This window comes from Peromyscus eremicus, chromosome 8a (genome assembly GCF_949786415.1).
Source record: "Peromyscus eremicus chromosome 8a, PerEre_H2_v1, whole genome shotgun sequence".
Classification (NCBI taxonomy): domain Eukaryota; kingdom Metazoa; phylum Chordata; class Mammalia; order Rodentia; family Cricetidae; genus Peromyscus; species Peromyscus eremicus.
In genome coordinates, this window is record NC_081423.1 from 62,118,467 (window position 1) to 62,132,239 (window position 13,773).

At 52.1% G+C, this 13,773-nt stretch overlaps 1 protein-coding gene across 1 annotated transcript in view; it reads left to right on the plus strand.

Annotated features, from left to right (window-relative positions):
• The window catches only part of Nos2 (nitric oxide synthase 2), a 39,336-nt gene that overhangs the window by 16,195 nt on the left and 9,368 nt on the right, over window positions 1–13,773 (plus strand). Inside the window, exons 9-20 of the mRNA XM_059269564.1 lie at window positions 1,752–1,926; window positions 2,018–2,119; window positions 6,329–6,523; window positions 6,913–6,995; window positions 7,348–7,492; window positions 7,578–7,682; window positions 9,097–9,146; window positions 9,469–9,643; window positions 10,369–10,501; window positions 11,551–11,629; window positions 12,322–12,503; window positions 13,504–13,667. Coding sequence (XP_059125547.1) covers window positions 1,752–1,926; window positions 2,018–2,119; window positions 6,329–6,523; window positions 6,913–6,995; window positions 7,348–7,492; window positions 7,578–7,682; window positions 9,097–9,146; window positions 9,469–9,643; window positions 10,369–10,501; window positions 11,551–11,629; window positions 12,322–12,503; window positions 13,504–13,667 — 1,588 coding nt within the window. The remainder of the gene's footprint in view (window positions 1–1,751; window positions 1,927–2,017; window positions 2,120–6,328; window positions 6,524–6,912; window positions 6,996–7,347; window positions 7,493–7,577; window positions 7,683–9,096; window positions 9,147–9,468; window positions 9,644–10,368; window positions 10,502–11,550; window positions 11,630–12,321; window positions 12,504–13,503; window positions 13,668–13,773) is intronic.

The window sequence follows — 13,773 nt, forward strand, 5'->3', positions numbered from 1 at the left end:
CCAAGTGCTGGGATTAAAGAAGTGTGCCACCACTACCCAGCTCTCCCAACACTTTTTTTTCTTACATCTATTTAGTGCATGTGAACAGGTGTGTATGTGAGTGTGTGTGCATGTGTGATTGCATATGGTGTATGTGTGCATGTTTGTGTGTGTGTGTATGTGTGTGCGGTATGTGTGGTGTGTTTATATTTATGTGTGTGTGTGTTGTTTGTGTGTAAGGGTGTGTGTGTAAGGTGTGTGTGGTACATGTGGTGTATGTGGTATGTGTTTATGTTTTATGTGTGTATGTGTGGTGTGATGTGCTTACATATTTGTTGTGTGATACGTTGTGTGTGGTGGTTGTATATAGTGTGTGTGTTGTATATGGGATATATTTACTGTGTGTATGGTCTATGTGGTCTATGTGGTGTGTATGTGTGTGTTTATGTATGTGTGTGTTTATGTTGTTTTGTGTGTGGTGTGTGTGTGGTCAGAGGTCAATTGTAGGAGTCAGCTGATTCTCTCCTACCATATGGGTCCTGAGAATCGAAGTCAGCTCATCAGGCTTGGTGGCTAGTGGCCTTTCCTGCTGAGCCATCTCAATGGCCTCCCAGCTTTCTTAGGAAGAGGACACCCCTCCCAGACAGAGGAAGTGTAGGGCCCCAAGGCCTTTAAGAGCATAGCTGATTGAACCTCTGCGAAGTACCTCCATAAATGGAGACTTGCTAACAGCTGGCCCTGGGCTAACTGTCTTCACCTTTGAATACCCTGAACTCGGCCTGCCTCAGGACCTCTGTACTGCTTCCTCTACCTGACATGCTCTTTCCTCGGAAGTTTGCAAGGCTCAAGTCTTCTCATCCAGAGGTGTTCCCTATGATGTCACCACGGCCCCTGAGAAGCTTTTCCTGACCGCCCACCTTTAATTTAACATCACACTTTGTTTCTCATTTTCTTCCTGGTGTACTGGCATACCTCTTTGCAGTCTATAGTCTAGACGCTGGGCTGTAACTTCTTTGAGAATAGAATCTTGCTTTTCATCAGTATATCCCCACTGTCTACAAGGTACAAGGCATATAGTAGGTGCTCAGTTATAGATATTTATGGAATGACTAACTATCCAATGAAGGATACTCTGTTTGTAATAATCCCATGAGCTTGATGCTATTGACTCTATGTTAATGATGGAGATACCGAGGCTCAGAGAGGCTGAAAGCACCCTAGTCGGTGCTGAGGCAGAATTAGAGCCCCAGCTGTCTGATGCCAGAGTCCTTAGCCAGTCGCTGCCTTCGGTTGGAGTCTCAGCGTTTAGCCTGGCATAGACCTGCTCCATTTGCACGAATGACTGAATAACGAGATGTCTTATTTAATGAATGACCCTAGTGTGCCCTGTGATCTCTCCCGGTTGGGTGACTGAGATCAACTCTTAAAGAGGACTTTTCTAGTACTGGGAATGTGGTTCAGTTGACCATGTTTGCTTAGTATGCTCGAAGCCCGAGCTTTGATCCCCAACCCTGCATAAACTGGGTTTGATGAGGAGACATGCCTGCAATTCCAACATTTGGGAGATAGGAGTCAGGAGAATCACGAGTTCAAGGCCACCCTCAGCTACATAAAATCAAGGCCAGGGATATGAAACCCTGTCTCAAAAAAAACAGAGAGAGAAGGGATTTCTTTGGTTGACTCTTTTGCTGAAGTTAATTGTTTTTTTGATTGAGGGGAGTGGGCAAAGAAGAAGACCTAACTGCGTCTGGCTCTCCCCTCCCCCTGGCCAGGTATGAGTGGTTCCAGGAGCTCGGGCTGAAGTGGTATGCCCTACCTGCCGTAGCCAACATGCTGCTGGAGGTGGGCGGCCTTGAATTCCCAGCCTGCCCCTTCAATGGTTGGTACATGGGCACGGAGATTGGAGTTCGAGACTTCTGTGACACGCAGCGCTACAACATCCTGGAGGTGACAAGGCTACCCAGTTGGGCCAGCTGGAGGAGCAGGCTGGTGGGCGGGTCCCCACAACTGCCTCACCCTTGTCACTTGGCTTCTGTAGGAAGTGGGCAGAAGGATGGGCCTGGAGACCCACACACTGGCCTCCCTCTGGAAAGACCGGGCCGTCACGGAGATCAACGTGGCTGTGCTCCATAGTTTCCAGGTACGCCAGGCGTCTTGTGGGTGGGTAGAGGCTTTGGTAAGAAGGTGGCTTGATCCAGCTACTTATCTGGTTCTTGCTATTCTCCCTGTACAGCATCGTTCATTCACTCACGCATGCGTGCATTCATGCTTCCTGCTGTAGTGGTACGTTTCTCCCGTCCTGCTGGGCCCTGCAGTCTTGCAGCCGCTTATAAAATAATCATTCAGGAGCTTAATATTATTTACAAACTGTATGGCCTATGGCAGGCTTCTTGCTAGCTAGCTCTTTCATCTTAAATGAACCCATTTCTATTAATCTATGTATTGCCACATGGCCATGGCGTTACCAGTCTGCTGGCATGTTGCTCCTTGGGCGGCAGGCTGGAGTCTCCCCCGACTCCACCCTTCTTCAGTCTGAACGTACCGCCTAACTTTATTCTGCCCTGCCACAGGCCAATGCAGCTTTGTTTATCAACCAATCAGAGCAGTACATATTCACAGCGTACAGAAAGACATCCCACAGCATCCCACGTTTGTACTGCTCTGGCTCTGGCAACTCCCTTCCTCCCAAGCCTGCCTGTCCCTGCCCTTGAGCACTGTATGTGACTCTGCTTCCATTGCTCAAGGATGTCACTTAGAGACTTAGGTTGTCTCTCCTGGCTACATCTCCAGGGCCTCTCCCTGCCCCGTCATTCCCACAGAGCACAAACAGGCTGTTTCAGCTGTGGGCTGCAGGACAGGAATGAACAGTTAGTCAACAGTTCCTACCAGCCCCTGGGCTCCCTCTCATTCTCCTGCTCCTCTTACAGCCAACCAGACCCATCTCCTCATACTGCCTCTTCCTCGGCCACTCCAGCCTGGCTTCTGTCTCTCTGCATCTGAAATCCTTGCAAGATTAAAAAACTCAGCAGAAAAGGGTCCTCCCACAGGACCGTAGCGCTTCCAAGTCCATGCCATGGTGTGTGTGTGTGTAAAGGTCAGAGGAGAATTAATAGGAATCTGTTTTCTACTTTCACTCTATGGGTCCTAGGAATCAAACTCAGCTTGGCAGGAGGCACCTCCGTCCCCTGAGCCATCTCGATGGCTCCCTTACTTTTCCTTCCACCTAGAATCTTCTTTCTATAAACCATCCATGGCCAGCTCCTCTCCTTCTTCTAGGCTTCAGCCACCCATTTCCTTGAAGAGCCCCTCCTGGACCATGCCTCCTTGGACACTGCTCTTCCCTGCGGCCCTTCCTCCAGTTTCCCTTCTACTTCCTTTAACTTAGTTTTGTTCGGGTAGTTTCCGGCATCAGGTCACAGGTCAACCTCTATCTTTCTTGGTTGTTTCTTTCCTCCACTGGAAATGTGAGCTGCCGGGTGCTCCGTGGGGCTGGGATCTTGACTGAGCTCACTGCTACACCACTAGTCTAGCCCATGGCAGAGGATGGGAAGTTACGGAGTGGCTGGAGGGATGGAGGTGAGCCCCCATCCACATGCGCAGGGGCTACTCATGCTTCTCTGTGCTAGGTCGACACAGCAGTTGGTTCCTGTGTGGGCCAAGCCTGCCCTCTGTTGTCCCTCTTCGGCTTTATCCCTGTGCTCCTGTTCCCTTTGGGACCTGGGGACAGCTGTAGCCAGGCATGATAGAGCATGACTGTAAGTCCAGCATTCAGGAGGATGAAGCAGAGGGATGGTGAGTTCAAGGCCAGCCTGGGCAACTCCATGGGTTATTTCTCATAGAGCAAAACTAAACAATACAGAGTAAGGATAGTACTCCCCTCTCCACATCCTTGCTAAATTAACTGACGATTTATAAGACACCTTTGACAGCTCTCTTGGTCCCCGGGGGGCACTCGGCATACGTGGGTGGTGTGTCTACACTTGTCATAGCCATCAATTGCTCCATGGGACCTGTTCAGACATCCAAAGGCACTGTATATGTGCACAGATGGTCCCTGGCTCACTCTGGCTCTACTTGGGGAGACTTTTCACTTTACAAGGGTGTGAAGGCACTGGGAATCCAGAGCAACTTTACTTGAGGTTTTCAAAAATCTTTTAAAAAGCTTTTACTATTATATGTATTTGTTTTCATTTTATTTTATGTGTATGGGTGTTTTGCCTGTGAGTACACATGTGTACCACGTGTGTACAGTGCCTGGCCAGAAGAGGGCATCAGATCCTCTGGAGCTGCAGTCCCAGCTGGTTGTGAGCTGCCATGTGGGTGCTGGGAATCGAACCCCAGTGGTCTGGAAGAGCAGCCAGTGCTCTTAACCTCTGAGCCACCTCTCCAGTCCCCCTACTTGGGTCTGTTGTTGTTTGATTTTACAGTACTTGGATTTTGACTTCTCTCCAGCCCCCTTTTTAGTTTTTATTTTGAGACAAGGTTACCCAGGCTAGCCTTGAATCACTCTGTTGTCTAGGCAGGCTTTAAACTTGCGCCAGCCTCCAGAATATCTGTGTTTACAGGCATGTACAGCTAACTGTATAAGGATTTTGAATTTTGGTTTTTCCTAGACTAACTAATGGTGGTGTCTGGGTGCTCTTTTGAAGCTGGGCAGCAGAAGCAAGTCACACCTGAACAACCAGCCATGGCAGCTGAAAGGGCCAGCAGCTGGCACTACAGTGTGCTGTGTAGTCAAGCTAAGATGGTTGGAACACAAGATGCCTTTTAAAAAGGATTTGAGATGGGGTCTCATGCACCCCAGGCTGGCCTCAAACTCACTATGTAACTTCTGATTTTGCATCTACCCGCAGAGTTCTGGGATTACAGGTGTGGGCTGTTTGTTTTATAGTGTGGTGCTAGGGACTGAACCCGGGGCTTGGTGCAGGCTAGGCGGGCACCCTGCAGCCGAGCTACACCCCAGTGCCCATTCAGCGTATTCTTGACTGAGGATATTTTCCTCTTGGGACGGGCCCACCAGCACAGAACCCTTCCACGAGTCTAGCAGCAGCTGTATGTGAGTTTTAATGTGGCTAGACTCAAGAGCCGAGTATCCGGTGATACCCGCCAACCTTGGCTCACACAGCATCCTCCCCAGGAGTGCCCCTCCCTTGGCCAATTTGAACTCATGCTCTCTCTTTGCAGCTGTCCTGACTCCCATGTCTCCCCGGGGTCTATCCTCGACACTAGGCTTTCTCTGCTGTCTCTCCCAAGCAGCCTTTGCTTGCCTCCCTCACGGCTGACGTCCTTCGGCCTCCTGGAGAGGCTGGCTGTTTGCTGGCAGTGCATGGAGATCTGTGCCATCTCTCCTTTGCCCGTGGCCTTTCACAGTCCTTGGCAGATGGACGGGAGCAGATAACACCCACTGAGAGCTTAGGATGTTTCACGTTCTGTCCGCAACCTCACGGTATAGGAACTCATACATTAACCGCTGCCTCCCATTTCACAGATGAGGGAACTGAGGCTTGTCAAGGTTAATGAACTCGTAGCTCAAAGTCACATGGCTGACGAGAGGACAGAGTTTTGACCACCATGTTCTCTCCTTCCACTGTGTGGGTTCCTGGGACGGGACTCAGATCTGGCTTGGTGACAAACACCCTTACCCACTTAGCCATCTCCTCAGTCATGAACTCTTGGTTGAATGGATCGCCAGACTTTGGGGGTGCAGCTGCTTTTACTGGATCATTCCAGGCTAGTTCAGACTTCACGTCCTCTAATTTTAAGATGTTATGGCTCGTTTCCCCTACACACTGGTCCTCCCTATCCCCACAGGTGACTAGGATGGTGTTTGCTTGTTTTGGAGACAGAGTCTCCGGTAGCCCAGGCTGGCCTGGAACTCCCTATGTAGCTGTGGATGACCTTGAATTCCTGATCCTCTGCCTGTACCACCGTGTGCTGAGATTACAGACACGTAGGACCTCGTGCATGCCAGGCAAGCACTCCACCAAGGGAGCTGCTTTGGAGTTCATATCTCCTTTACCTGAAACAAGGTGGTGCCGTGTGAATGGCCCACATCTGAGGCTTGCTGTTTGCTGGCGATGCGTGGAGACCCGTGCATATGAGTTTCTAGATGCTCCTAGAGGGTCTGAGGGAAAGCTACCGTGTGACTGAGGGCTGGCTGCCCTGTGAGTGGCTGTGATGACGGCCTAAGTCTCTAAGTCTGTGGACTTGTGTGTATTTCTGCAGCAATCAGTAGAGGACCAGGAACAGAGGCAGAGCCACGCATAGATCACCCACCTTCCGGTGCAGCCGCTTGCCCGCTCTCCTCTCCTGCCCTTATCTCAGCCCACTCCATCTTCTTCTCCATCAGAAGCAGAACGTGACCATCATGGATCACCACACAGCCTCAGAGTCCTTCATGAAGCACATGAAGAATGAGTACCGGGCCCGAGGAGGCTGCCCTGCAGACTGGATTTGGCTGGTCCCTCCAATGTCTGGGAGCATCACTCCTGTGTTCCACCAGGAGATGCTGAACTACGTCCTATCTCCGTTCTACTACTATCAGGTCAGGGAGAAGCCTCTCCACCTTCCCCATCTTGCAGCAGCTCGGCTGCAGAAACTATGTAGTGTGACTGCCCAGGGCAGCACATGCCAGCTGAGGGCCAACTTGTCCTCTCTAAGGTCCCCCAGATTAGGTTATATATTATCTAGTGTACCCAATAAAGGGATGATAAAAGCAGCTGGGCCTCTACCTTCTGGGACATTAACAAAGAAAGCCAAGTGTCCAATGCTGTGTGGCTCCATGTAGGGCCTGGAAGGTGCCACTTTGCTGAGGTTTGCTGATGTGGATGCAGTAGGCTTCCATGAGTGCTATCGAGGGTCCTCTGCCTCTCCAGCATCCCCCAGCCCGAGCCCAGCCATCCCCCACCATCACATCTCCCTTCTTTCCTGCAGATCGAGCCCTGGAAGACTCACATCTGGCAGGACGGGAAGCTGAGGCCCAGGAGGAGAGAGATCCGGTTCAGAGTCTTGGTGAAGTACGTGAAAGTGGACAGGATTGCTGTCCACATGGACAGGATTGCTGTCCACACGGTGTCCCTTTCACAGAGACAGCCTCCCTGTGCCCGCCATGAAGGGCAGGGCATACGGAGAATGTTCTTTATGGGGTTGGCTCCTAGAACTCTAGACACCAATTCTGAGACTCATTCGCTTCTGGCATCCCAAACGTCCCAAAGGGCCTGAGTCAGGGTGTACAGGGGCCACCAACCAGTCAGTGAGAAGTGGAGGGTGCTTCCTCCTACCACCCCTGGTGCTGTCCCTTCTCTATTCTCTTCTGAAAGCTGACTCAGCACAGCATCTGTCTGTCTGTCTGTCTGTCCGTCCCCACAGAGTGGTGCTCTTTGCTTCCATGTTGATGCGAAAGGCCATGGCTTCCCGAGTCAGAGCCACGGTCCTCTTCGCTACGGAGACAGGGAAGTCGGAAGCGCTGGCCCGGGACCTGGCAGCCTTGTTCAGCCACGCCTTCAACACCAAGGTACACACTTAGGTGGCAGGCATCTGGGGTGAGCGCAGAGGGCCTCCTGGGAGCTGAGGGCTGATGTCACCTGTGTGCCACGCAGGTTGTCTGCATGAACCAGTACAAGGCAAGCACCTTGGAAGAGGAGCAGCTACTGCTGGTGGTGACGAGCACGTTTGGGAATGGAGACTGCCCCAGCAATGGGCAGGTGGGTGGCCCGGCGTCCTGGTCATCAGGGGGGAAGAGGGACTTGGGGGGATCAAGAGAAGGGTCCAGGGGACACAGAATGACCTGAAGAGGGCATTGGCACTAGAAGTAAGTGCTCAGGCCACTCCGGGTCCCTCTTGTGCCACTTTCCCAGGGGCACACAATGCCTTCTTGTGGACTGGCCAGCCTATATTTCTAGTTTTAGAGTATCTGAGGGGATAATCTTCATTACATTTCTTCCTTCCTTCCTTCCTTTCTTCCTTTCTTTCTTTCTTTCTTTCTTTCTTTCTTTCTTTCTTTCTTTCTTTCTTTCTTTCTTGTTTGTACACACACGTGTACGTGTGCAAGTGCCACAGCTCACATGTGGAGGGACTTGAGGGAGGCAGTTCTTAGCTTCCACGATGTGGGTCCCTCGGGCCACTTTTACCTGCTGAGTTCTCTCAGCAGCCACAACCACCTTCTCTTAAAATTCAAAAATAGTTATTTAACTGGGGTAGTGATGCATACTTCTAATCCCAGCACTTGGGAGGCAGAGGCAGGAGAATCACAAATTTGGGCCCAGCCTGGACTTTATAGGAAATCTTGTCTCAAGTTCCCTTTCAACAAGAATTCATAGTTAGGGGCTGGAGAGATGGCTCAGTAGTTCAGAGCACTTGCTGCCCGTCCAAAGGACCATACTTCATTCCCAGGACTCACATCTGGTGGCTCACTACCTCCTGTGACTTCAGCTCCAGGGGACCCAGAGCTGACTTCTGGCCCCCCTGGGCACCCACACTCACTTACCCAGACACACTCTCAGATGCAAATCTTTCTTAAAAAAGAATTCCTATTCAAAGAAAATGTTTCATTCTCACAAAGGGAAAATGGACCAAAAGTGTGAATTTTGTCTAGCCCGCCTCACCCAGGCCTGCTTGCCCTTGTGTTTTGAGCAGAGGCAAGGATGAGTGAGATGTGAGGCTTGTTTAGCACTGATTTGAGCTTGTCTCTCTAGTGCTTGGAGGGATGAAAAGGCCATTGAAAAGAAACCGCATGAGAGAAGATTACCCAAGTCATAGCTCCCCACAATATGATGGGTCCCTAAAATGCTGCCTAAAACAGTTCCCTGGAAAAATCAAAGTTATTTTAGAGAATATGTTGCTCCTACCAAGTTCCAAGCAAGGAGCGAGGTTCTTATTCTTTTTGAGGGAGCCTGTGTTCTTCCAGGACTAAGTGGGGATACCAGGGACTTCTGGGTCTCTCACTGAGGGGCAGGGCCCATGTGAGCTGGCTCAGCTGGACTTGTCCAGTGGCTTGTCCCGTGGGTCTGGATTCTTGGCCTGCTCGGTGTGGCCAAGGTTTAAATGAACCGCTGTGGGAAAGGCAAGCAGCGGTTTTGTGGGTCCAGGCCTGAGAACTCTGGTTCCTTGTCTTTGTAGACTCTGAAGAAAGCTCTGTTCATGCTGAGAGAACTCACCAACACCTTCAGGTGAGGCACTCTCCCACAGTCCTGCCTCCTGGGCCATTTGGGATCAGACCATGGAACTGGGTGTACACAGGACGTCTTCTTAGAGACGTCCAAGGGCAGAGTCCCTGGTCTGAGGTTTGTCTTCTAAGTGGGTTGAGGATCAAGACACAGAAACCAAGTTCCTCTTGCAGGTGTGCAGGCCAAGAGTGCATTGGTCACATGACTAAGGAAGGCCAGATTGTGATGTGACGCAGTGGGCACGGGAGAGTAGGGCTGTCCCTACAGACCATGGCTACTGCTGCCGTGCGTCTTGAAGTCTCTGTGTGTGTTTTCTCCTGGGCAGGTATGCTGTGTTTGGCCTTGGCTCCAGCATGTACCCTCAGTTCTGTGCCTTTGCTCATGACATCGACCAGAAACTCTCCCACCTGGGAGCCTCTCAGCTCGCCCCGACAGGAGAAGGGGACGAACTCAGCGGGCAAGAGGACGCCTTCCGCAGCTGGGCTGTGCAAACCTTCCGGGTCAGTGTCCAGCCAGACAGGATACAATGCGTTCATACCAAACACATCTGAGCCTGGTGTCCTGGGGGTCATGACCTCTGCCAGGTGTAAGCCAGGGCTGTGGGCCTGATGTCTCAAGTCAAAGTGGCTCTCCCCAACCCCCACCCCACCAAGGAGAGTGTCACTCAGGTGTATTGCTCTGGGTGGGAGGAGGCGGCTGATCTACTCCCTGTCCTGAACTTCTCTGGCTTAAGGACTTCCCTATTGGTAGCCCTGGCCACCTCGTAACAATGGTGTCTTGCTTCAGTCTCCCAGCTCTACAGAGGTGGGGACAGGGACCACACTGCTGACCTCTTACAATCTGGCTGTTTTCTCCTTAAATCTTTACTTTCTGGACTCTGCCCTGCTGATGGAGGGACCATATCTCTGAAGTGAGAGGGCAGCAATTGGAAGCCCAGCAGACTTGGTCCTAAGACTCGGGCCTCCTCCATGAGGTTTTCTGTTAGGATGGGAAAGCCCCGGACCTCCCTCACTATGTGGGAAGAGGATAAGTATATGATGGCCACTTTAATACTCATTATATATAATATCAATGGCCACTGTGTACCAAGCCTGGGCTTTTCTGAGCCCCTTCGGTCCCCATCAGATGATACACCTAGGAGTTTTGGCATGCATCCATTCAGTATTTGACCCATGGTGAAGGGTGGTGATGGTGATAATCAATGCCACTCTTCCTAACTTTCCAGGCGGCCTGTGAGACGTTTGATGTTAGAAGCAAACATCACATCCAGATCCCGAAACGCTACATTTCCAACGCAATATGGGAGCCACACCAATACAGACTCACCCAGAGCCTGGAGCCTTTAGACCTCAACAAAGGTACCAGCCCCTCTGTACCCTACTGGTCTTTCCTGCCTGGGTTGAGGCTATCTGAGCCCTGAACCAGTCAGTAGTCAAGGAATCTACCATGTTCTTCTAAGTGAAGGCAGTCAGCTGGGATGGCCGGGTATCTGTCTCCCTGGTTACAAGGCCTGTGGCACAGGACTTCAGGCTCAGAGAAAAAGCAGTCAGAAGGAAGCCCTGAGAGAGAGGTAGTGAGAACAGGGAGCCAGCGTCAGTGGGTGGGTGGTGGGGGCAACTCTGCCAGGCACTGTGCCAGCCTCCTGACCCACATAAACTGACCTATGACGCTTGGCCTGTGGCAAATCAGGAGAAGTTACAGCTCAAGGAAATGAAGCGAGCGGTAGCATGTGGGGAAAAGGAGGTTGGAGTCAGTCTTCCAAAGGGAGCCACGGGCCATGAGGAAGACTCCTGGGGCGATTCAGGGCAGCAGTCAGTGGCTCAGCTCCGCCCATCCTGGGTGACACACTGGGTTTCCTGAGTCCAGACATCACAAAGGTGTCTGCACGTTAGGACGTGCCTAGCTGTATCTCTGCGGTGTTCTAAGAATCCCAAATTGGGATGGTAGCCGGAGACTTCCGGTGCTTTATTGTCTACTCTGAATCTCCCGGTGCTTCCCAACCGCAAAGCCACTGTCCATCGGGATCTTTTTGGCTGTTTAGTTCTAGTTATGGTTTTCCCCCTTCTGTGTGTATGTGGAGACAGGTAGCTGAGCCAGGGTCTCCTTTGGCCTAGACTGGTGGCAAACTTGCTATATGGCCAAGAATGGTCTTGAACTCCTGACCTTCCTCCCTCCACCTCCAAGTGCTGGCATTACAGACTTAGGCCACCACATCCAGTCAGGCCCAGGGTCTTTCTTTACTTGTGACTCACAAATAGTGGGGGAGGAAAAACCTAACAGAACAGCAAGAACAAGGGTAGCCTGCAGGGATAATCGATTCAGCATACAGGGCTTCCCCCACCACAGCGCAGGGGCTCCCCCACCACAGCACAGGAGCCCTGTGCCATCTCAGGCTCTGTCCCCTCAGCTCTCAGCAGTATGCACGCCAAGAATGTGTTCACCATGAGGCTGAAATCCCAGCAGAATCTGCAGAGTGAGAAGTCCAGGTAAGGACGAGGGAGACCTGGCCGGTGTTCCAAACCTGCTCTGGAATAAAGGACCAGAGCAAGTCAGTCTGTACATGGGGAGGGGAGACATGCCTGCCGAGGATGCCACTTTCGGGACCAGCTTCTCTGCTAGTCCTTGACACCCCTGCCTTTGCCCGATTTGGGAACCAGGTGTCTGCCTCACTGGCTCTTCCTCCTCTCTGAACTCTCGCTAAAAGGAGTGACCAGGGGATACTCAGACCATTTGAGTCTTCAGACCTTTTGTGAGGATATTTGACAAGGATGGAAATTTCTCAGCCAGGGAGTCGAGGGTCATGGGTGATCTGTAGATTGTATCTGTGTTATCTTTCCTCTTCCTAACTCCTATCCATCGGGGAAACTGACCTCGGTTTCAATGAGAACAGAATTTGTTCTGGAGACAAGAAAAAGCTACTTCCAATGCCCACATACCCTGGGAAGATGCTTCTTGTGGCAGAGTTGTGGCCAAGCCCTCGGGACTCTGTCCCCTGCTAGGGAGAGCTGTGGCCAAACTCCTCTGGAAAACTATGGAGCTCTGAGGGTCCCCAGCTGAGGGGAGGTCCTGCTACAAACTCTGGCTGGTGGCCGAGGCTGGAGGGAGCCAGCAGGAAGGTGATAGGAGAGCTTATGCTAGGGAGGCGGCAGTTACCCAGGATTCCCTTTTCCTTCTATAGCCGTACCACACTCCTCGTCCAACTCTCCTCCGAGGGCAGCCGAGGCCCCAGCTACCTGCCTGGGGAACACCTTGGGATTTTCCCAGGCAACCAGACAGCCCTGGTCCAGGGAATCTTGGAGCGAGTTGTGGATTGTCCTTCGCCCCACCAAACCATGTGCCTGGAGGTGCTGGATGAAAGTGGTGAGCCCTGGGCCCCCAGAAAAACCCATTCCCCTCACCCCCATCCCCGAGGACTGGGGCTGTGTCTGTCCTGGTGTGCTCCAGTCCCAGCTCATGGGAGAAACTCCCCAGCCTCCCCTGGTAGTGATGACTCCATGAGTGTGTCCTCCCCTCTCAGAGGAGGAATCAGAGAAGCAAAACTTGGCGAGTGTCCACCACCACCAGGAAGAAAGCAAGTCAGCCCGAACCTCTGAGACAAGGGGCTTGAGGCATCTTTAGGGCTGTAAGGATACAGAAGTGGTCCAGATGAGATGCCATTGATAATACAATCCTTTTCTCCAGAAGGAAGGGAGGGGAGGGAGGGTAATAAAAGAAATGTGCTGACATGTAGTAAACACCTGTGGACCAGGCACCGCGCCAACCACATCTCAAGTGTGGTTTTCCTCCCTGCCGATGCCAGACCGGCCTGTGTTATCTCATCTGTCTCTCAAGGAAGCAGCTGGAGGCCACAGGGCTCAGACACTCAACTGGGAAGTGAGGAGCCCATTTGAACCTGGGTCTGCTGGCCCCAGATCGTTCTGTGACTTTTCTGAATGCTGTCTTTTGGGACCCCTGAAGCCTGGCCACCTGATCTGTTCACCTGGAGCCTCTTGACTTGGTATCCCAGGGGACTGTAGCCATAAATCTTTCTCTAAATGAGTGACTAGCCCCTGGGATGTACATCCGTCTCCAGTGGACTCAGTCGCTATGAGTGTGTAGTTCCCCTGAGGGTGCCAGACACACGCAGGGGTCACAGAAGGATGTGGTTAGTTTGTCAGGACAATGACAATATGGGTGCCCATGTGGGAGCGATCAACCAGCCTGCCCTGGCAGCCCTGCCTCAGCACCAGTGCCCGATCTTTGCTCTGTCTGGAGCCAAGACATCAGAGTCTTCCCTTCCTCGTAGCTGGAGGATAGGAGTCTTCTGAGAGACCCCAGTTGGGCCTTTCCCCATCCTGACACCTCCCTTCCTTCCATTCAGGCAGCTACTGGGTCCAGGACAAGAGGCTGGCCCCCTGCTCGATCAGCCAAGCCCTCACCTACTTCCTAGACATCACCACCCCTCCCACGCAGCTGCAGCTCCACAAGCTGGCCCACCTGGCCACAGACGAGGCCGAAAGGCAGAGACTGGAAGCCCTGTGTCAGGTGAGGTGGTTGTGGGGGGGGAGGCAGGAGCATTTCACAGAGTGGAGAGAACCGAAGTCCAGAGCCGAGTTCGACCTCTGAGACAACCCGCCTGAGTCCCTTAGGT